General features: G+C 40.2%; 1 protein-coding gene across 3 annotated transcripts in view; it reads right to left on the bottom strand.

Moving 5' to 3' along the window:
• FHOD3 (formin homology 2 domain containing 3) overlaps nt 1-24820 on the bottom strand; it is a gene marked incomplete at both ends in the record, with an annotated part of 399092 nt that overhangs the window by 356168 nt on the left and 18104 nt on the right. For all 3 annotated transcript variants that reach the window (XM_082304478.1, XM_082304477.1, XM_082304476.1), the window contains one exon: nt 6960-7066. In XM_082304478.1, the coding sequence (XP_082160604.1) occupies nt 6960-7066 (107 nt within the window). The remainder of the gene's footprint in view (nt 1-6959; nt 7067-24820) is intronic.

A 24820-nucleotide genomic window follows, 5' to 3' on the forward strand; every position in this document is an offset into this window, starting at 1 on the left:
CCAGCTCCCTCCTGGCCAGCCCATGAAATTAGGTGACCATAAGTTCCTTCCACAAGCCCAGACAGATCTTGCATTTTGTGTCGTCTGGTGTGAGTGAAGTGGCTTGTAGTCTCTGACCTAGATATGCGCAGAAGTGGTTTACTTCCACACCATCAAGCCAGCTTTAAAGGTGAGAATACATTAGAAAACAAGCCTCGGTCTGCAGTAAAATTTATTCAAGTCTGCTATTATTTATTGAGATGCTTGTTTTCTAAATACATTTTACATTCATACAACAGTGGTCATTCTTTAACTACAAAAGTAGTAGCACTTTACTAGTAGTAGAAAAGCTTAATTTGACAGTCATCATCTTCACAAGATATCTTGTCAAGAAGATCCACTGACAAGAAATCCGTATCTCATAACGGGTCAATAATTTGTGTGGTGGAATGTTGAAGTGTTAATTACCTCCATCCTACTTCAAGGGCACATCCTTCAAAGTCACATGTCTCATTTGTCAGGCTCTATGAAATACATGTGCATTTGCTAATTATTCTTCATTACATGCTCTGGAAGCATGAATGCTCAGAAATGCCTTGCCTATTTTTCTAAGGCAGGGAAAGTGTATGGGACCTGTTATTTTGTTTCATTTTACTGTCAAGGAACATCGCAAGACAACTATGAAAATTAATTTCTACAGTTCCACTTAAAGATTAATTTCAACATTTTATCTAATGATTTTTTTCTTTCATAAACAAAGACATTTTATTAGGATTAAAAATTAATAAGTTAAAAAACTGCATAAAGTTTTGAAAACATGGGTAGTAACAGCTATTGTCCTCAAACTTTGGGAGGGAAGGAATTAAAAAAGCATGAACTTAGCCATCAAGAAAAACGATTTATTTCATTAGAAATGTGAAAACTTAATCTTTATGGCTATTTATTTTGCAAAAGTAAAGTTTTAGCTAATCATTCACTTCAAAACATGGTTCAACATGTTAATCTGATACATTATAGACTGGAATACTGCTACACTGTAGTCTTATACCTTCCAACATTTACCTCTCAGCCATATGACAGCCTGCATACATCTAGATTCTAACGAAAGAGCATAAGAGACAGCAGGAGGGTCCCACTTAGGGCAATCCTTGAACACACAAGGCCGTTCAAGGCCTGAGAGAGCTGAGATCAAAAGCAGCGTCATTTGAGTCACTCTGTGGCTCAGCCCCACGCAACGTCCTGTTCCTCTACAGTTCTGAGCCTTTCTGGTCCTTGCACCTGGATAAGTACAGATGATGATACATGACATATAAAAGAGCACCTTAAGCAAAACACAAGAAAGGCTTCCACACCCCACCTGCTCTAAGTGTGAACCACCTTCCTAAACTAATTAAGTCATCTTGATAGGAAGAAGCTTGTCTTGATTGGGGTTTTTTGTTTGTTTGGGTTTTGTTGGGAGTTCTTTTGTTTGGTTGGGTTTGTTTTTTTTTTTTCCCCCTGCTTTGTCACATGTTTTTATCCTGACCATCCATTACATTTTTCAGATTCACCATTTGATCAGAGTAATAACCAAATATCACAGAAATCAAAGTATTCAGATGAACTAATGCATTTTTCAAAACACGAGTAAATCATGGCAATGCACAGTCACAGTCTCTACTGTTTGCAGCAACACCATGACAATCTCCCACACGCACCTCCCTTATTTTTCTTGCTGTTTGAACTGAGAGACATTATGGAAACAACATCCAGACAAAATATGGAGAGAAAGCTGCCATAAGTTGAGAGCATCTTCCAACTGATACAAATACACTCTGTCCAAACTAATATAAAATCAGCATAGGATCTGCTAGTTTTCAGTACTGCTTCAGGAAATGAGCCACATCACTTTTTATTAGACAAAAACCAAGTTAACCTTCAAATGCATCCCCAACTTCCTCACATAAAAAAGTGACAAGAAGTTTTCATTCTCACAGTTGTGCTAATCACAAAGTCTAAGCCAGCAAAAAATAAGCAGGAGAAGAATGTTAAAGATCCCTGCCAGACTCCATTGCCCTCAACAGATTCTGAATCAAGCCCAGAATGAACAGCAGCATCAAGAGGGAAAACATCTGGCAACCAACTTAAACAGGACTCACCCAGCAAAAATGGCTTGGGACAGGGTGTCTAGAAGGAATGCAAAAACATCAGCACTGAAGTGATTTGTCAGAAGTACTTTAAAACTATCTGCTGAACAGAAGTCTTGAAAACGTATTCCCCAAGGAAATCTCCATTGCTCACCACATGTTGACGTTCTTGTGTTCCACAGTTTAGGACTGCGTTACCTTGTGGGCTACCATTAGGGCCTGTTAAGACATGCTCATAAAAAGAACTTGGGCAATTATATGGTAATTTAAATACATAAACTTCCTGACAATTCTTGCTCACTCTATAGAAATCACAAGTAAACAAAGGAAAAGAGCATTACCTGTCACAGGCACTGTAACAAAACAGCCAGCCCACCTAAACTACCTCCATGTTACCTCCTCACACAATTAAGCATCCACAAAGTAACTTGTAGTGGGAGCAAGGCGGGGGGGGGGGGAAACACCACACCAAAACCACAACAAGCAAACAAGCCATGAATACATGCCAAACTTGAAAAGAAAGGCAGTTTTCCTACGTGCTCTTCTTGACCCACTGACCCATTTCCAACTTGCTCTTCTTCACGACCCCAAGGTCGTGACACCTTCTGCAGGGCCAGCCTCATTGCTCGGCCAGCTGTTCATCCTCACTGTGTCCCGTCCCGTCCCCCCCCCCCCCGCAAAAAAACCCCAAACATATAAAGAACAATCTGATTCTCCTGGATCCCACCACTATTCCCAAAGGTGCAAATGGCAGCAGAGAGAGTTGTGGACACAGGAAAACAGTCCTGTGTCTGTCCGTGTTTTGCTCAGTCAGCCCTACAAGGCAAGAGGGCACACGTGTTGGGTTTTCTCCTTCCCTAAACAGAAGTTTAGATTCTGCTGGAGTGGATAGCAACTACCAAAAGCCTCTTTTCATTATATTCAGTAACAGAAGAGGATTCATTTGAAATTGTGTATGAGTGCATGTGTTTCTTATACTTGTTATTTACAGATACACATCATAAACCTCCAGCCTAACTGCCACCATCCTCCTCATCCCTCTTGAAGAAAAGTCCTTCTCATTTTTCACTACACTCACCCAATCCTTCCAAGAGAAAACAGATACCTGTAGCCTCTCACACCAATAAAAATTTGTAAGATTGTATTTCCTCTGTGGTTTGTTTGTTTATTTATGTCTCCTTTCACCAGTGTGTTTAAAAAAAAACAAAAAACCCCACTTCACAGTTTTGCCTGGGCAAACAGGAACATTACGGAAAGAGATACTGAAAACAGCCAGATTGCAGGACATTCTCGTCACTCGTAACAGTTTCCACAATTTAAGATCTAAAAATGTTATAAATGCCATGAATATCCAGCTACTAAATCCTTCATTCGGAGTTCAGCAAGCTTCAGTGACCCTGATGAGCACAGCAGCCTGGGCACGGCAGAGAGGCAGGTCCTGAGGTAGCCTAATCTCAGAAAATTAAGCCTTTGAAGATTAAGAGCAGGACCTTGAAATGACCCAGAGACTAGACTAAGCGGTTTCTGTGGCCAGTCCCTTGCAGTCAGCAGGCTGCTAAGCCTCCAATGCCCACAGCCAGCAGCTCCAGCTCAGGAGCGCTCCAGCTCAGCACCCTGGTCTCTGCAGGGGCAAAAGATCAGAGCTGCAAGGCCCAAAAACAGAGTTTAGTCTGCTAGAAACCTGGGATGGAGGGAGACATTCCTGATTGCATTTGCTACCCTATGTCTAGAATATTCATTTTTCTGGTTAACTACACACAAGTTGCATTTACTCTGAAGTGATGATGTTACTAAGTCATACAGGGAAGAGGTCTCACAGATTCCTGAAGTTTTGGGTTTTCTTATCTTCCTCCATTCTCTCTTGAAATGTGGACAAAAATAGGGTGCAAAAGCCCAGAAGAAGCCGCACTAGTACAGAAGATACCAAGTTCATTGCATTTCACTGGCTAAATTCCTGCTTTATACCCTAGGATGCTCCTTACCTTTTTCACAGCACCATAATCACTGACTTGCTTTCAGCTTGCCATTCCCAAAAACATCAGATCCTTTCCTGCCAAGCTGCTGACAACTCAGATGTTCCCCTTTCTTCATTTTCTGCCTGACCAGTAGTACCTGCTTGTCCTCTAGCCAATTACTCCTAAATGCAAAGTTTTGTACTTCACTGAGCTGCATCCTACCACAGCAGAGAAAAATGCTAGGATTTCAGGGCTCCAACCTGCAAGTTATTGGGTATGTCTGCATAGGGGAGATGGAACCAAAAACCCTCAACATCACAACAATTAAGTTAAAGCACAACCCCCATGTTCTTAGGCAGCACTGCAGGTTAAGCCCAAGCTAGGATTATCCAAGGAAAGTATACCACTTGTACCTACAGGCACCTCAGAAGAGGTGCTGAGGAGAGCATCCCCTCGGGCAGTCGTCCCCTCTTCCTTCTGCAGCAGGGCACATGTGTCTTTTTGTGCTCACCTGTGGTTCACTTGCTGATTTACTCCCCAACACATCCCTCGTTCTTCCTTCCCTCTATTCTCACCGCTTCAGCCTTTTGCAGCTACCACCGCCTGCGCAATTTATCGTAAGGGTAAGAAAGCAGGGTCTGAAGGGGGACTGCAGTGGGAAGACATCAAAGAAAGATGGGTCACAACAGCTACAGTGGCAGCACCTAAGAGCTGGTCCTGGCATTGCACCTAAGGCAGGCAGCTGAAACATGAAAACACGGCGCTTCCTATTGACCCATAATTACCAGAGGAACAACTTCAGAAAGCAGGGCAGAGACTACTAAAGGTGAGGGCTACATACATGACAACAACAGACGTGAAAGTTGTTCTCTTTCATTTCACAAAACCCATTTCAAAAGATAATTGCCACAATAATTTGTAGCCCAAGCTTTTGTGATGCACCTTAATACACTCAGTTTCATACCTCCCTATCCACCTTTGCAGAGGAATGAAGGACCTCCCAGCAGACTTCACATTACCTGGCAGGACAAGCCATTGGAAGAAGCAATTACTCAGCTGACAATAGGTTGCTCAATTAAGAGGAGGCCTGCGCACACATGCCAAGTACACAAAAACAGAACCTGATTTTTGAGCTCAAAACAACACAGTAGACATGCAATTCCAAGCAGCACAGTTAGTTCCACATGTTTTGGTATTTTTCCTAGGATAGCCACCACAGAGAAAATTAGAATCACGTTTCAGGAACAATTCATATCATTGATTTTACATGCCCAAAGGAAGAAGGAATTAAAACAAGGTGGAAGGTAGCTTGCCATTTCAAATGTAAAGTCTGGCAGAAAAAGCACCAACCAGTCTCCAGCTTGCCGAATTGCTTGGGAATGCCATGGTGGGGTATCAAAGGCAATGAAGTTAAAATTATTAGAATTATCACGGAAATATCAATGGAAAGGAAAGAAAGTGTGAATTAACAACTCATGCATACTACTACAAAAAACTATCAAAAGAGAAAAGTTGTTCCTTCATCTTAGTTGCTTTCAACTAATTATAAAGTTAGCTGGAAATAAGAACTTGCTGTTCTTTGCAGCAATTTTTATCACCTCTGCATAAAACTGAAGACTAGATCAACTTCTATACTCCACACTCCTGTTGCATAGGAAGAGAGGCTCAGTTCAGCTGTATTGGCCGCTCTGTGTATTGAAGAACTTTCTTTTAACTAATTTAATTTCTAAGAGAACAGTTTCTTTACCTTCCATTGCTTATAAAAACATGCCCAAAACTGGTATGTATAAAGAACACACACACAAATGCACATACATGAATATCTATAACATTATTTAAAATTCTTCTTCACATAAAATAATCTTCAGAGGCACAGTTTAAATTTGTAAGAAGCATTCATCAAAGACAAGACAGCTATCACAAGAAGTTGGTACACCAGTATCAGCAAAAGGGCTGCATCTCTTGGTGTTAACCTGACCAATTCAGAATGCAGTTAATTTCCTTCTGGCACAGCTACGTTACTCACATGCATGAAGTCCATGCCAAAACGCACCCATAAAATTAATTACAACTATCCAGTCCAATATAGCAACCAGCAAAGCAAAAATAGCTCTAGACTGTCTGTTCATTTTATATCTTAAAGAAGACAATTGCCTAAAAGGCCCAGAAAAAAAAAATTCTTCTAAAAAGCAAGTTTTATACATGCATTCACACAGACACACATTGATGCTAACTTTTGTTTTCACTTTCAGTTCTCATCAGAGATAGTTTATGGAAAGCTGTATCATAGTAAACCACATATGCCAGCAATAATTAAAAAAAAAAAAAAAGGGCGGGGGGGAGGAAAGCAAGAGAGAAGAATATTCAAAAAACACCACCACCACACACACACGCCCACCCCCTAGGCTGGCTAAATCAATTCCAGGAGTAAAAAAGAAATCAACACAGGTCTTTTCTCCAAGAATATAAAAAGACGACTTAAATCTCAAGGCACAAAGAAATTGACTTTATAACTTCAGGAGCACCATCGTAATATAATCTTCTACACCAACTATCATTGTATAAGAAAGATCTCAGAGTTCTCAGAACCAAGCACCCTCATTTATCAAGTTCCAAAGAACTATAAATATTTACTGGACTAGTAAAGATATCTACCTTGATACATTTCTTACAGTACGCCATCTTCTTTTAGAGATACCGTAAGAGTGAATGTAAATAGAAAAGTCATACAAGTCAATCATGGAAAGGGGGAGACATATGTACTTACAGAGGAAGGAATTTTATCTTTTCTGTTCCTATGCTGACCTGAACGTACCAAGTTAACTACACACACTCCCAAAACCTCAATGCTTCTGGACAAATATGCTTATTTATCTAAATTTAGTAAATATTTACTTACCCAGCATCCTCCTGGAAGCCTTCCAATTCGTCTCTTTGTTCTGCTAGGGTCGATTCTAGATCCAGATAGGTACCGTTGTGAGACAATTGCAGGGTGCAGTCATCAAGCTGTAGAACAAAATTCAAATCATTAGATTACAGCAGTCATTCTCTCTAACGTCACCTTCCCTTTTTCCAGGTCCCCAGACAAGATCTCTCTAATGCAAACCATATGTAGGGAGTGGATAAGAAAATGGGTGCTGTTCAGCAATTTATGCAATCCCAAATCCACATTTGCTAGATCATGCTTGGTCACAACAATATCAACATAACTAACAAACACAGAGAAATTTATTTGAACATATAGAAGAAGATTAGAGGGTTTTATCACAGTACCTTTAGCATCCTGTAAGGAAAGAGAAGTTAATTTAAATGTATATCTAGGATACAAATGATTGTTCTCTGTTCTTACAGTACATTTAAGCAGTGGGCCTCTGGATGGAGGTGGATGGAAGAAGCAGCTGCTTCATGAGCTACTGAACGTCCCCCATGAGGAAGGATATGGAAGGATACAGCCAAGGGACAGTGCAAGGTGTGGCAGACAAGAGTTGGGGTCCTGCAGCAAGGGGGAGCGCAGTCAACCAAAGCCCAGATTTTCTGGCATTTTCATTTCTGGGCCAGGCGCTAACCTGCCTCAGAGGTTGCAGGGAAGACCTTCCTAGGCACCAGGGGGGAGGACTGGACACACGTACCAACTTGCTACAAAGATATGAGGTAACCAAGGACCAGACCTGAAAGCAGGAACCTGCCTGCAATGACGCTGAAGAGGGAGAGAGCAATTAATAAACCCTCTTTGCTTCCATCCTGTCTTCCCTCAAGTTTTCCATTAATTGTTGCAGCTGTTGTTAAAAAAAAGCTAGATTTGATCAAAGTTAGAAAAGGAATTTTCTGGTTTTTTTTTATGGGGAGCTCATCACAGAAGAAGGTCTAGGAAGATCCACCCCAAAACTCTGGCTAGCTTATTGCACAGGACTACAAAATAATTAATGGATTGAGAGGGGTAACTGAAGAAGCCCAAGGGAAGAGCTAGGAAGTAACATGAGCTCCTCTCTCACGATGAGATAACCCAGCGTCAAATCACAATGAACGAGGAAAAAAGCCTTGCCAGGGCAGGGAAACAAGAAAACATTTACCAAAGGGCAGGTGAAAGTACAGGGTTGTCCTGCCTCACTGCTAGGGAGCAAGTGACCATCTGCCTTGGACAGCCTGGAGAACCCAGCCCAGAAGCAGAAAAACTGCCATCACCGAGCCCAGCTGGACAGGCTGCTGGGGACCTTCACGTGTCAGCACCACACAGGGGGTCCTTTTGTAACCGGTTCCAAGTTCACAAATACTGTAAGCCCCAGATGTGTTGTGCTACTAGATGTACAAAATCCAGTCTGATAGCCAGTCTCAGACAGGCCTGCCAAACAGAAGATGCTTCATTCTTCTGGATTTGGGAAAACAAACTGGCAGGTCCTTTGCATGCCTCTGTCTACCAAAAGGCAACCATGACGATGGTGATGTAAATGTACATCCCTAATGCAAAGGCCACTTTGGGAAGAGGTGAATATTTAACACCATACTTCATACCAATCTTCTGCCACAGGTGGCAGCCGACGACTCTTTGAATGGGTAACCTAGAGTCTGGAATAGCCAGTGACTCAAGGAAAAGAAATTACAACCCTTTATCACATCCATGGATTTTTCTTTCTGCTCTTTTTAACACTAAGAAAGAAAAATCAATGAGAGTCCATCTTTGATGAATTAGCTGTTTTAACTTCCCATCAAAGTTATGGGTTCCCAGTAGCTGTTCAGGAAAGCATAATAAGCAGCCACACTTCTTATCTGGCAGTCAATACCAAAACGTAGTCACCCAGTTTCCTATCACTGATTTATATATGCAAAAAAAGACTACAAATACTCTTTGATTATTCTGGACTAGCTGCACTGGAAATACTGCAGAACAGCTCATTTATAATTAGCAAGCCATAGAGCATGACTTTTGGCTTAGTCCACACCACTATATGCTTTGCACTCTTTGTGATCTGAAAGAAAAGTTCATCCTCTGGAGAAAGAGAAAGGGCAGAGGGAGGAGGTCAAGTCGTGTTTCAAACCTAAACCCGTTCCATTTTTTCCTTCCCTTTTTCCCCCTGGGGAAAGAGTAAATCATCAAATAAGGCGACATAAGTTTTTACTGTGACTCCTGGGGATTAAAGAAAGCAAAGAAACTCCAAGCACAGCCCTCTGATATTAAGAATAACAACAGTATTACTATTCTGTATCTTTCCAGTTACAAAGCATATTATTAACCTATGCTAATTCAAAATACACTCTTTAGAGAAGACAGACTAAATACTACTCTGGGAAACTTTTTCCCAGTAGCCCAGGGTATCTAATGAAATGCTAATTTATTCAAAGTAATGCCAAAAGGCAAACTACTAATTAGATAAATGTTCTGCTGTCACTATGGAGATTAGGAGATTTGCCCACAATTTCCAATTATACTGCATAATTAGGGAAAAGGAACTGTGCTTTACTAATGTCTTATGACTTTAGCGTATAAAAAGCACGATGAGAACAGGAAGTACTTCATGTACAAAATAAAGAAGAATAAGTACATTCTACCTATTTTCATCTCATCTCCATAGTTTCAGCTGAATATAGTAACCATTCAGGCTTTAAAGCACTGTACATTGTACGTTGTATCCATTAATAAGAGCGTTAGGGTAATAGGAGAAACAGCAGTATCTTTTATTTCCATTACTTAACATTGAGTCTTGCCAAAAAGATTTTTTTTTTTCCCTCTTCAATGCGTACACACAGAGATGGAAGGGAGCAAAACAACACTTTTAAAAGAGTGTAAGTATTAAGGCAACGAACTCTGAAATCATCCTTACATAGGATCACTTTGCTACTTTCCCTCCAAGCTTCACTTGCACACATATTTTTACAGGCAGAACACAGAAAGAGGAACCACCTTATGAATTATTTTTAATTAGTAAATTGCCTGCCGTTTTCAACACAAAGGATGGCTGATGTTCACTCATTAGTGCTTATTAGTAGCAATTCAGAAGGTTGGTCTCTCCCCTTCTGTTCAATGTTAATCCCATGTTTATCTGCTACGCATCAATTCTCCCGTCTCTGGAGACCCTCACAAATGGCCCCATCTAGTTCATTCATGACATGTTCTTCCCATTGATCATAATTCACATTAAAATCCTTAACACCACCCATCTTCTCTTAGGACAATCAAAAGGCAGAATGAGTAATGACAATCTTTCAAAAAACATTTAACTGAGCTGTTTTCCATAATCATGAATGAGACTGCTGTTCAACTTTTTCAGAACTAATTCAATTTATTTCACTTTGTGCTGTTTAACTCTTCAGTATTCCCCACTGGTCCCAAAATTCAGATCATTATTTTGTTGTTATTAAACTGCATAACCAGTTTATACTATTGCCACAAGGTCAAATTCTCCAAGATCTTTTCATAAGCTTACAAACCCATTTTTTCTCAAATCTCTCTTGCCCACCCCTTCAAATCATTAATCATTTTTTGTATCACTCTTTACTGTATTGTTCAGAAGAGCCAAAACGTTGATGTAAGTCATTTAAACTCAACTCATCCTGCAGGCTTCACAGCGATTTTCCATACTTTTCTACAGTCACATTAAAAGAATACTACAGGTATCATGGAAACATCAACAGGGAGACACTTCATCAAATGGGACAAGTATAATGCTACTTCTCCGAGTCAAACACAGAATTACTCCATTCTCAGAGCCTTCTGCAAATCTTCAAGTTTTTTTCATTGCAGCTTAAGTATCAAACCATATCATAAGCTTCTGCAAAGCTGTAAAAACTATGCATGCATTTCAATTACATTCCCATCTTCTCAAATTAACAGTTTCTTGAGAAAATATCCAGAGCATATTTTTGAATCCCTATGGATATTCTCCAATTCTCTCATCTCTATAAAGAGTGGGTCTACCTAGGAGTCATGTCTTTCACAGGAGTGCAGGAACAAAAGCTGTTACATGCAACAGTCACTAAGCACGCGTTATAGCCAGAATCACCAACTGTGGATGGCCGGAGCTACCAGCAAGCATCCTCCTACCGTGTTTACATGAAGGAAGCAAGGAGGATAAGACTGTTTAACACATCTTCCTCACTAAAAACCTAACTGATGTGCTAATTATCATCTTTAGTTTCACACTGAAACATTAAGACCTGCACTCTGTCATGACAAGATAGGTATCAAGAAGTAGCAGGTGCTACTGAAATACAAGTAGAGCTACTAAATTAAACCAGTCCAAGATTTACCTTTTTCTGCAACAAATGTTCCAAAACAGGAATGAAGAGATGTTTGAACTTTCTCGGATCAGAGTCGGTATCCATGCAGTGGCAACTGACCCACACCGTCCAACCATTATAGTACCTGTGCTTGCAACCATAACAAGCACAAATGGAAAACCAAGAAAAAGCATCACGCACGCACGCACACACACACCTAAACACCACCATCCCAACAGTTTCCTATGTGTATATGCATGTGTACATATATAAGCATATATATTATGCATATATTTATTTTAGATATTTTCCCTACAGTTTTCCAAAAAAAGCAACAATTCACTGAATTTGAGAGTCAGATCCTAGAACCAAAAGCTGAGCCCCCTCAGAACAGAAGGAACAGCTTTGCTTGAAAAGCCAGAACCAAACAACAAGCGCAGATAAATGCCAGAACTTCAGGAGAGCATCATCCATTGTCTGTAACCATGGCACACTTTCCTCTCTTGCAGATTCCTGCTTCATTCACATTCCAAACATCTTCAGGAAAGAAAACAGGTCACACACCCCCACGCTTCTCTGCGGGTGTTCTCAGAGCAGAACCACACTGTGCTTTCAATAAGGCAAGACACGAAGAGTTAAGTATGTGATCATATCACTAATGACGAAATCGTAAGGTATATGCCCAAGGGGGGGGAGGGTGTCAAGGTTACATTCACAATTTTTGTGTACCATAAATGTTTAAGTCTTTTCATCATCATCTCCACATAACTACTTAAGACAAGTTTTTTGATAAGTGAACCAGAATGATAGTTTCAACACAAGACATTTTATTGATGCCCTTGTGAGTCATCACCACAGTTAGAAATTCTTTAAGATAACCCTGAAATAGAGTTTTCCAACAGGAATAGAAATGTAAGAAAATGTAAGGGAAATGTAAGAAAAATGAACAGAAAGTACATAAAAGGTCTACAGGATTACGAGTAATAGTTACACTATTGTAAGTTTATAGTTACACTGTTACAAGCTTCACTCTAAAGAGTTGAACACAATTAATTATGCAAAAGCAAACAAACATCTAATTAAACAGTTAAAGTATCAGAACATTTAAAAGCAGAGATTCCTATGCCCTCATCCTGCACCATTTAACCCATCACAGAGTGAAACCATACCATACAAGAGGAGAAGGGTGTCTTGGATTCCATTATAACCAGAAACAGGCACAGCAAGGTCAGAGCGGCAGAGCTTGGGCTTTCCCCTGCCCTGGGGGTCATCCCCACCTCACCAGCACCCAGAGAGCCCTCAGGGGCACTGCACCTGTCTGCCACATGAACACACACAGGTTGGGGAAAGCTAAGCGACCAACTCATTCAAATGTTCCTTATAGGCTGCCAGGAAATCAAGAATATAGGGCAGAAGCTCTGTTTCTCATCTTCTTTTGCAGGTAACCAAATCTAGCTAGTAGCGGCTAGTCCCCCAACCTGCAGGGCCAAAATAATTGGTACTGCAAGGCTATCATGCTTGAGGCGACTCAAAGTAGTTTGACAGCAGTATACCAGTGATGATGATTTCCTTGTTTAACACACTGACCCACAGAAAGAGGTAACCCCCATTTCTCTTCATAAAGAAGCCCTTGTTGCTGCACAATTGGAAAGCTCATCATTTCTCCGAACTTCAGAGTTGAAGCACATCACCAAAAGGAGCAAGGAACAGCGGGGGGGGGGGGGGGGGGGAGAAAAAAAAAAAAAGAAAAAAAAAAACGAACAGTGGCAAGAAAAGGTGACGATCAGCCAGTTACCTGATGACAATAAATGACCACTGCCACTTTCAGAAACTAGTTAAATGAATGGAAAGGAGAGAAAAAAAAAAAAAGAAAAATCTCCATTCATTCATTGTTTTCATCTACTGCCTTTAGCTTCTTACAATCCAAGAGAAACACCTAAAACCAGAGGGTGGGGGGTGCGAGAAGAACGAAGCGCCTTCTTCCAAACACACACAACCCACACGCCCACCCACAGACTGGATACTGCTGCCTCCTCCTTGCACACGCTTGTGAGCCCTCCACGTACACACCAGTCTTCTCACTCGAGAAACCCAGTGGGTAAATAATTCAATGCAGAGGCAACACACACCTTACCATGCCAAGAGAAACGCCTGCGAGTGTTTTCTCTTCCTCCAGAAGGGTTTGCTAGATTAACATGCATCCAAAGTGGACTTCCCTTTGGCTTGTTTTAACTTCTCTGTCCCAAGGCAGCAGTAGGTTGGCAGAGGTTAAGGCAGGGCGAAATGCCAGAGGCACCATCCTGCCTTTTCAAAAAGCACAGTGGAGCCACAAGCCATTAGAAAAGCTTCTCCTCTTCCCTGTTTGTTCAAAGACCACAGAGCTGTATTTTTTCAACAATCGATCACAGAGAGATGCTCCTTCCTCACCCCCAACACTCTGCCTTGAGAATCCATTCAGAAGAACATACTTTGGACAAGTCTCTCCTAAATGCCAAGATGCTACCAAGTCAGCAGCCAATGTATGCAAAGATAGAGCCAAACATTCCCAGTATTCTATCTTCCATTTGCATAAAGCTAGGCACCGTTCAAAAATTCAGTTCAGATAGGGATCAAGGATCACATTCATAAGATGAAGTGCCCTACGTTAAGAGACAGAAGGATACACTTGTTTACCGGGCTTACTACAAATCACCAGAACCACTTGACTTTGCAGCCACTAGCTAGAAGTACAACCAACTCTCACCAGATTTCCAGTATTCTAGCTAGAGGTACTAGACAGATCATTTTGCTCATTTGGTTGTTTCCAAAATTATAAAATAAAGGGAAAGAGCAAGAGGGAGATTACAGTAATCCAGTATCAAGCTGCAGAAATAAAAATCCCTCTTCAATTCTAGCTTATGGAACAAACTCAGAAAATCCTTATCTTACTCAAATGTCTTAGCTCATCTTTCATTTACACATTACTGGGTTGTAATTGTTCTCATTAGTGGTGGCATATTCCTTATTCACCTACAGGATGCTTTGCAGAGTATGGTTGATAGAAAGCAAAGCTCCTTTACACTTGTTTTTTCCTTTCTAAATCAAAAGCCTTGTTTTGCTTTACACATCACAAGTCTGACATTTTCACACTCCAGTTACACAGTTTTTAAACACACTCCCTTCTGGTCAGCTGTTTCCAGTGCAATGGCAATCCTGTTAACAAGGCCTACAAATGCCAGTTCTCCCCCTGCATTGCTATCTCCTGCCCTTCTTCACTAAAACCAATTTTTACCCAGGAAAAAGGAGAGAAAAAAAAAAAACAACACACCACCACACAAAAAACCCACACAGCTCTGCCTGCCTACCAGCCCAAACATATTCCATATTTCTAAGCAAACTGCACAAACTGATTGGTGCAAATCAATATTTGATACTTTTCCACCCAAGGCCAAACTTCAAACTTAGAACAGCCATTCTATTTTCAGAAGGCATCGTATTTTAATGCTTTTGAAATTTTATTACAGATCAGCAGATGCAGATTTTCTGCACTGGCACACAGCTGGCCCTTTAAAGTGTAACAGGATTGCTGTCACTATCAGTTCCCACAGAGTAATGAAAAATGGGGATGGTCTAACTGCATCCCACAGACCACAGCCAACCCACCAGAATAATTACCTGGCTTCAGAGCTACCACTGACTGCCCTCTCGCTGAGGGCCTCAGTCTCTCCCTTCTCATGTAAGTAGGTGCTAACCAGTCTGTGCCATGGTTATGCATGTTCCAGTCATATTCATTTTGGGCAACATGATGGAGAAAGACCAAAGCATCTAGCCCAGGAGTGATGCCACATGACCCATCTCAGGTAAAAAGCTTGACATTAATGAGATGAAAGGAAAGCAAGTAATCTGTATGTAAGCCAAATGTTAGTGCCTGAAATTAACAGTGTACTCTAAAAACTGCTCTCATCTTCAAGTATGACAGCAACCCAACATACAATCACTGTGTCTCAATCTAAAAGTCTCTATGCTCCAAGTAGCTCCACTGCAATTGCTTAAAACAAAACTATACTCATTCTCCCCATACTTTTTTTCCTTTTTAAATATTGTTTTGTAACTCAAAGTATTTTCTTAAAAAAATCTTCAAAAATTGGAATAAAACCCATACTTTCGTGAGGTCAGATTTTTAAAAGTAAGTTTGGGCACATGCTCTATATAGAAGGCCATTTATGGAGAAGGCAGCTGTGCCACCTTCATTCACCCACAGCCACAAAAGTCAGCAAGGTTTCTGAACTCCAGCAAACTCGCTCTTCCATACTCATTTAGAGGCTGGAGGAAAAGAAAAAAAACCAACCAACCTGATTTGCTAGATCTGTAACTTTACATCATAAGCAGTAATTTAGCATGTATAACAGTATTCCCCAATTTTGCAGCTCTTCAGGAGTGATTAGCATACCTTGTAGGAGTAGTTATTAATGTCAATGTACCTCTGGTTTACTTTTAGCACAGTAATTGCCATTGTCAAACTACTTCACAACTTTGTACGCTTTGGGGAGCTTATATGCAGTTGCATTGATGAAGCCGTGCCTACACATAAAGTATAGTCCAAAGGTTTGCACAACTGGGCATAGGGCTGTCAGAGCACAATTACTTTAAAAGGAACTGCTACTCTGATATGCAAGCACTGGTATTTTGAACGTAGCCTAGTCTGAAACAGCAGCTTTTATCTCTGGCCTCGTAGACACCACAAAATACTCCTGGGGTCAGGTAATACAGTGAAACATTAATGCCACATTAGATCCTCAAGAGCCACTGGAACAGTACGCTGCCAATAAAAATATTCTGCTGAAATAACAAAGGCACTGAAAACAAACACAGAAAGCTGTTATATTAATATTATGGGTTTGACTTAAGAATAATAAAAGGAAGTTCAGAGTTCAAAATTCTGAAACTGCTATGTCAGGGGTCTCGGAAACACAGGCAACACACCACAGCAAAAACGTAACACGTAGATGCCTACCTGTTGCTATTCTTAGACATTTATGTCACTAACTCGCAGACCTTTTGCTTCATGATTCCCTTTAAATTGCTCCCTGTGGAGCACTGCATTAGAATTTACTAGTGTAGCCATGTCCAAGTATGACACCATGGCTTCCAACAGCAGCCACACAGGCATTGTTAGAAAGCACACGAGTGCTCAAAAGATCAACAGCCATGGAAAAAGAAAGCCAAGTAAATTCATCTAGAGATGGGGGTTACTGCAATGTTTAATATAAACTTTAAAAAGCTAACTGAAAACACTAAAAATAATTGAATTTCTGCATAAAAACTACGCAGAATTGCACGCAGCATGAGGAACTAGCACACGTTCTTTCTCCTCCACCTAATTCAATTACTTTAAGTTAAATTAGTTACATTTGAGATGACCCACAAACCAAACAGTCACCAGTAGAACTTAGCAAAGTCAAATTGTTTAGACCAAAAACTCTCCAGTTCCTTAACCCCCCAAAAAACTGCTGCATCTTCTAGTTTTCTCACAGTAAACACAATGATCCTACAGGATGAGAATAACCTAACCTCTGCATCCTGTCATTAACTTTTTGGCACCTACATTCTTCCATTCCCTTTCCCCATCCATGTTCAGCTTTTCCTAACTAAGACGACAAAGAGCTAGCTCTTCCCACCTTCGTGGTTAAGTACATCTTCAGCTGAACAGAAAGGAGAGCGACCCTAAGAACAGGATCCTTTAATTGGAAGTATATACAGCTTTTTGACTGATACACAGGGGATGCCTACAGCTGACATGCTCTCATTACCATTTGGCTGGAATTACTGTGAAGGTATCCAAGGAAATGGAAGTAATCTCTAAGAAGGAGATAGGTCAAGAAAAGAGAGAGGAGGAGGGAAAGGATTAGCTTCAATGGAGTTTATCATCTGAGGAATCTTTTGTTCAGAGTGTGTGTAGGAAAAACACTGAGTTAAAATCTCAGAAATCATTCCTTTAAAGGCAAGAAATAGTCCAGGAAAGCAAAAATCATACTTAATTTGTGGCAAACAATTCCATCTGGCTTCTTTTGTATTTCTTAAGCTGGAAACTGAAGTATATATTTTGAAGTGATGTAGCAGAATGAACCTGTGACTTGCAGCCTTTTATTCTTTATGCATGTCCCTGAGAATAAGCTTTCTATTAGTATCCTCCACCTTGCGTGAGCAGTTAAAAGACACAGGTTGTTCTAAGGATTCCACCATGGCTACTCTAACTGCATTTGGGACACCACACATTGTTCACTACCCTATCACAAAACTAAAATACTGGACTACTGCAGAACCGCCCACACCATTTACAGAGGTGCAGCAAGCACACAGTAAGCAATAAATGCAATCCATCTTCAGCAGTGGTGGTTTCATTGACACAGTGGCTAAACACCTACTAGACAATATACCACAAAAAGTAAGATACCCACCCCTAACCTAATGTGTAAATTGCATTTCCACCCATATGACTCACATCTGCACCCTTTTAACAACAATGCAGCTGGAATCTCAGTCCTTAGATAAGCTGTACTTAAAACCAGTCTTTGAGAGAAGAGGTTATTTGCATCTGTGATCCCTCCTCTACAAAAAATCAAAACTAAGGAGAACGGAGAAACTAGAGACAAGACACCAGGCCATTTGGAAACCTGGAGCAGGGAGGTTTTGGGGAAAAGACGACAGCTTCAGAGGGAGAGGAGCAAGTAGTAGTTCTAAAATGACTGCAGTTTTAGCAAAATTCAAACTTCTGAGGGCCAAAGCAGGGGAGATTTGGAGTTGATAAAAGTCAAAGACAGAGTCGGTAAAAGAAACAGGAAGCCCGGTGTAAACTGTCTTTTTTCCATAGTCAAAACTTGACCCAAAGGCTTCTGGTTAGTTATGTGAAAACTAAAAAAAAAAAATAAAATAAAAAAAACCAAACCACTACAACAACAAACAACAAACCAAAAAAACCCCACAGAACACTAGCACAAACCCACAGGTTAAAATATGGGAAAACACACTAAACACATTCACACCAAAGGTTTGTGTGAAATACAAAAGAAAATGAAGCATGGCAGGATTACCAAAAAGAACATCATGCACTTGTCAACAGAATAATTTTTCAGACACAGCCTGAATCTTGGAAGTCTAAATGAAAGACTTTGTCTACTAACAATATTCTAATGACTACAGTCATCAATTCTTCCTAATACTTAGACTGCCTCTTAAAGGCTTTGTAATTTCAAAACAAAACATCAATTGGGAAGTCATTAAAACAGCATCATTAAAAAGTTTAAGAGAATGAAACTCAATACAAGAGCACTGAAAAAATGGTGAAAATACATGTACCCTGCAGACTCTCTTCTTAACTCCTACTTCCAGATTTTATAGAAGCACGAGGGATCTAAAGTCAGATTTTTCTACCCTTGAGCAGAATTTATTTGGCACTTATGTTTCATCATTTTTTTTTTTAATCATCCATTTCTTCCTTGTTTGATTAGCTGCCAAGCAGTTTCAACCCCCAGCTTTACAACAGTTGTCTGGACTAAAACAGGCAAACAAAAGAGAACCTCTGCATTCATTGGGATCACATCTGAACAATACTGAAACAGAAAACCACACTCTCCAACTCAGTTACAAGTAAAATACAACTCTGTAAGGAAAGAATGAATGCAGCATTACCAGCCATATCTCAACAGTATCGATTCCTTGCTTACACTCTGATCACCGTTTCAAACGGCATAGAGAGAACATAACCAGAAACAAATGGCTTTAGCAATAAACTCCTGATCTGTTTTCCTTGGCAGTGGACAGGCTCTAAATGGTATCAGCAAGGACTAGGCGATGCCATAAGAGAACAAAAAGACTGAGATAGTCTGGGGAAAAGCAAGGGAGGATTGTGCTACTTGAACAAAAAAAAAATTCAATTATGCTCTTAGCCTTTTCAGAACAAAGGCATAAAGAAATGAAAGAAATACAGAACTGTTTAAAAGTGAGCCTTAAATACAGTACATAATGGGACAATAAAGCTCCTAATTAGAGTTCAAAGCTTAGACATCAAATGCAGTTAAATACTTCTAAGAATAGGAAGGCTAATTTCTTGTAATTAAGAGCATATAAAACATGTATGCTTCAAGACATCAACCATCCAATATCTATTATTTAAATTAGTCCATTAGGGTGGTACTCAAGTATCCCTCTAAACCATCTGGTATTAGCTACTGTACATCACTGCCATAGTTATCACTTTCTTCTATGCACAAAAGAACCACAATGTACCTGTACTTTGCTATAAGCATAAAAGCTCGTATAAACCAATCCCACCTGGGGCCCTTGTTTCCAGTGCTTGCTCCCAACATTTTTTGAAAAAACATTTGAATGACCAAAATAAACCACAAATAGCAGTTTTGACAGGCAATATGGGTCAAACCCACTAAGACTGAACATGGTTTTCTGCAGCACTTGATTAATTAAACTTGCAGATGTCTAGCTTATCAATTCTAAATGGATTTGCCTGCAGATATGATGCTGGGAATGTTCACAGACACTTCCAAGACCAAACGTACGTGGCACCTTTACATACCTAAATGCCGTTATCAGCCATGTTGGCACTTGTCAAACTTTAGAGCCTCACGGATGTACTCTAGTCCTCTGTCCAGCAGTTGCAGAAACTTTCTTGTGGTTACTTTTAGCATTGATCACTTGGACAATCTACCTCATGACAAACAGTTGGGTTTCCTAGCAATGCAACTGGGCACCAAGCTGTAAAAACAGCCCAGGAGCAGCTGTTTGGAAGTGTCTCATGCTGACTTGCCACCCAAGCCAATGTCTTACGGAACAACAAGCCCTTAGACATCTGAGAACGAGGAAGAGGAAGATACTGTGGACATCTTTTGAAGACTAAGCTGTCAAAATTATTTTAGAGATGCCTAAGTGGATTAGGGGGATCTAGCCCTTCGGAGTATGCTCTTAGGAGCTGGCCTACACTGCACACAGCTCTCTTTCCAAATTAATTGGTGTAACATTTTGTACCATAGACAAGCCTTGATAACAATTTGGTTGAATTCAAGTGCTCCTCACAGCTGCCTGTAGGAAAATAATTTGGAATACTCTATCACATACCCATATGTGCTGAAGTTGTATGGACTGGTTGGTTAGGTATTTCCCAGAAGGTGCAGGAACACCATGCTTGCACCTCACAGAACTAGGGACTTCCCAACTCTGTGATGGAAAACTGTTCTTTGGCAAAAAAAGCCACAGTAAAGACACTGATCTATGTTTTAAAGCTGAATGAGAACGTGGATGTGGTTTATTAAGGAAACGTGGCTCCATGTAGAGGAGACACCTTTAATACTAAAAACTGGAAAGAGTTTGAAGGTTTTCACATGGAGAAACATGCCCAATACTTGCAGTTTGGAACAAAGCTAGGAGTAAATTTCAAGCAGTGGTAAGAGTCACACTTCCTACAGCAGAATCAACCCTAAGGTGGTTAACCCACACTCAAACAGCAAGCTTTTGGCACATTCAGAAAGAGCAAATGTTCTCCCAAGCCTCGGATCAAGGCATTCATTACAGGCTCATCCCTCCTCTCCAAACACAGCCTTTTGGTACTTGCTGCATTCTCAAAAGTCTGGAAAAAAAGCATATGCTTTCTTCTGACACGAGAATTAATTATAGACTACCTTATACTACAAAAAGCATTGTGTTAACTAATAACAATGAATAAAATAGGTTCCCCTTCCACAAAGTAGTTTAATCTCATTAAAAAGTATCTGGCTCAAATAAAATGTAAAACTCTCCTGTCTGATAAAAACAGCATGCATTTTGAGCAACTAGTAGGAAGGGGAGAGACGGGTATGTCTCTCACTTTCCATATTCCTTCTATAATCGTGATACTCTCTCCTCACTCAAAAAAAAAAAAAAAAAAAAAAAACAAAACAAACCCACCACACAGTAGCACAGCCCTAAAATACAGAAACAAGTAAACAACACATTCAAGAAAAACAGAATAGTCATTACTCTCTCTCTCTCCAGTATTGATTTTACTATGAATTACGGTAAGAAATAATTTATTTTCAGTATGGCCTTAACCGCTATTACACCACAAAAACATAACTAAGCTTTACCTCAGAGCTGTCGCTATTCATCCTTCCAGTTTCATTCACTACGGAAAAATGTCTCGCATTGCTCACACAGTCCAGTGAGTGAGCTACAATCAAAAACTCTGAAATACGAAGCACAAAGCTCTGTTTTATTCATGGTACTTTTGTTTGCCAATTAATTTGAAAGCAATTCTTACAGTGGGAAGAGTAGCTTGGCTTGGTTAAGCTGCCGTCTTACACTACACAGTAAAAGGATGGAGGCAAAACCCTTATGTTAAGAAAAAAAAGGCATAAAAACAATTTCAGTTTGCAAAGCATCAAGGTCTTTGGTGCCATTCTAACCTCACAATGTATACACCGGTGTAACTTCATCGGCTCCACAGGGATGATGTCATCTTCTCCAACAGCATGTCAGTGAAATAAGAAACAGGTCCTTTCAACATGCAAGAAGGCCCAAACCTTTTGTTTGGTTTTCAGTGCTTAAACCCTCCCTTGTTGATAAACTAGCCCTGCTCTATTTAAAAGGGGGGGGGGGGGGGGGGGGGGGGAGGGACTGAGTATTGGGGATGCATTCAAAAGGCTGTCCATGAAAGAGGAAAGAGTTTTGAAATTCTCCACAGGCACTTTGCTGTTGTAGTTGGTTGGTGCACAGCCATGGCAACCCCAGGCACCCCAGGGCATCCCTGTGGCCACGGAGACCCACGCTTCTCGTGCCTCCGGTCCCTCTGGCTGAGCTTTCACTTCCCAGAGGGAAAAGGAGAAGATTTAAAAAAAAAAAAAAAAAAAAAAAAGCAAGAAGCAACATTCAAGCCCATCCTGGCAGTGGTCCAAAGGAAAAAACCCAAACAAAACAGAAGCCAACAACAAAGATCTACAGATTGGAAAACTGCTGACAACCTAAGTAGTAGGAAGTTTCTGATGATCCAAAAACCATTGTGAAGCCCAATTAAAAAGAAAACAACAGCTATGGTTGTTCAGCTTAGCCAGGCAAGGAATAGCTGACTCAATCATCCTAAACCTGGAGAGGAATGCACCTTTGTTGTCATGCATGAAGAAGGTTCAAAGTAAGAAATTAAAAATACACTTTTCCCCTCCACCAAAAAAAAAAAAAAAATCTGAAAACATTTTCTCTAAGCATTACTTCAGCGCAGAGAGGCAAAGAGCAACTATGCACATGAGAAGACATTCCTACTCTTTCTTCCTTTTTTGAAAACGATACTTTAATTTCCACAGCAGTGGTATTTCAGGTTGGGTTTTTTGTGTCCTTTTTTTCTGAAGCATTTCCTTGCTCTTCGCTGGTAGAGCAAACATCCTGCTAGCTTTTATGTTTAAATACATGCTTCAAACAGTTTTCAGGTTATTTGGGTTTCGACAGAGAAATAAGCCCCAGATGTTTCACTGAGAAGGTTTTCCACCAGGAAATTCATGGTCCTTCCAGATGTCTCAGATATCCAAAAGTCCCAACTTATTTTTCCTACATGACAGCCATTAATACTTTCTTTCCAACGAGTTGCTTATGGGATTATTATAAATGTATCCATAGGTTATGGGTTCAGACTGCACCAGATGAATTTAGGATCATTTAACAGAGTGAGCAGCAATTAAGTCTTCCCAGTCTTTGCATCTTAGAAGTATTTTGCAAATTCTCTATCCTTGCTTGGCATACTAAAGCAAGCAAAATTTGACAGAATGAATACAATTAAAAAAATACACAATCTCTATTTGCAATTACATGAAGTAGGTCAAAACAAGGGCTTCTTTCCATTCCTGTAAGCCTTGTAAATTACTACTTTGAGTGGACAGTCTTGCTGTAGCTTTAATGATATGAAGATCTATAAAATATCTTTTAAGTCGTAAGATGCAGAACCCCTGATAGTCATGATTTTTCAGTAGCCAGTATGTTGTGTCTCTCTGCTTTTCCTCATCAAGAGGTAACTTTCCAATGTCTTGTAGGCAATAACTGCTGCCTCTTTCCCCCCACCAGCCCAGGGACTACCTACCTTTGCTAACGTTGTTTCTGTACCTCTGTATCAGCCATCTTCTTTCTCAAATTGTTTAGTATGTTAACATGATCCAGTTAAGCTATCAGCAAGTGTTCCCAACATTCAGGCGTGAAGGATCCTGCTTCTATTTCAGACCCGAGTAAAGGCTGACATACCCATCTAAGAAAAGAACACTACTTCTCTTTGCAGCTTTGTCTTTTGCTTATTTTAGACTTCTTTTCCTCAGAGAGCAGCACAAGAAGCCTAAACAAGCAATGCTGGAAAGCAAAATTAATATCACATGCTTTTTCTTAAATAGGAAACATGTCAGCTGCCATCTTGGGCAGCACTATACAAGACTGGGTTCGCAGGTTTATTTAACATACCCTTGTCTGATTATTCTGGCAGCAACATCTCCCACTCCTCATAGATACACAGGCACAATTCCCAGACAAGATACTGGGACTGCACATGGCCACCTGTAGGGACAGGCAGATTCTGCGCACAGAGATTTCTCAGATTGCCAAAAAGAATACCTTTGGAAATACCAAACAGGAAAAGATGAAGGTCCTGATTTGTAGGGAGCAAACACAAAAGTGTTCTCCCTCACTGGAATGAGAGTCAGATCGCATCATAATCATGGCTATACAAGGACTTCTCCTTCTCACCATGAGCCCAACTCTTCCACAAATCGGCACACACAATCGTCTTCAATACCTCCTGCATCTCAGAGCAAAGTAGAAAGCTCTGGCAATCTAGCTTACAAGGATTTGCCTAGAGTATGTAATTTTGTTTAGCTCTGAAGGCAGTTTGTTTTTGTCTCAATTAGCTGTTTTCCCTGAACATATTCAGAGAAGATAATCTTTAACAGAATTTTTTTTTTTTTTTAAATAGACTAATTGTAAGAAGTCTTTTCTTGAGCTGCACTAGCAAAAAATTTAAACATCTTGATTTTATGTTTATTGGGGCATGAAACACTTTTAGTACAAGAATGAAATCTATGATATTTCTCTTTTACTCTCTTCCATTTAGACATGTTTATGATATGAAATTGCATTATGTTTATAGTAAGAAATTGCACTGATGAGTAACTGCAAGCCCTATGCACCAACAGAAAAGTTAATACACACAAATGATTTGTCCTGACTGCCCTTCACAGAACCATATGAAAATATTGATTACTAGTAAGTAAATATAGTCCTTCTTTAGAAACAACTTATTAAATAACCAGGGTAGGGGGTTGTAAACCGCCTACAGTATAGATCTGCAGTCAATTTCTACTATACTTTGCAATTGTTATAAGTGGTAACCTTGTCCTTGCACTGGAGGGGAACCACGACTCAAAGTTCAGCATTGCATACAAAAGCCAGCAATGCTGCGAGTACGCAACAGATGGAAATCCTGCAAGCGAAGCCTTGCTATTTAAGCTTATGTAGGATCTCTCAACCCCAGCATTAGGCTCCCCCCATTACCTTTGG

This window comes from Platalea leucorodia (genome assembly GCF_965183815.1).
Source record: "Platalea leucorodia genome assembly, chromosome: 1".
Taxonomy (NCBI): Eukaryota; Metazoa; Chordata; class Aves; order Pelecaniformes; family Threskiornithidae; genus Platalea; species Platalea leucorodia.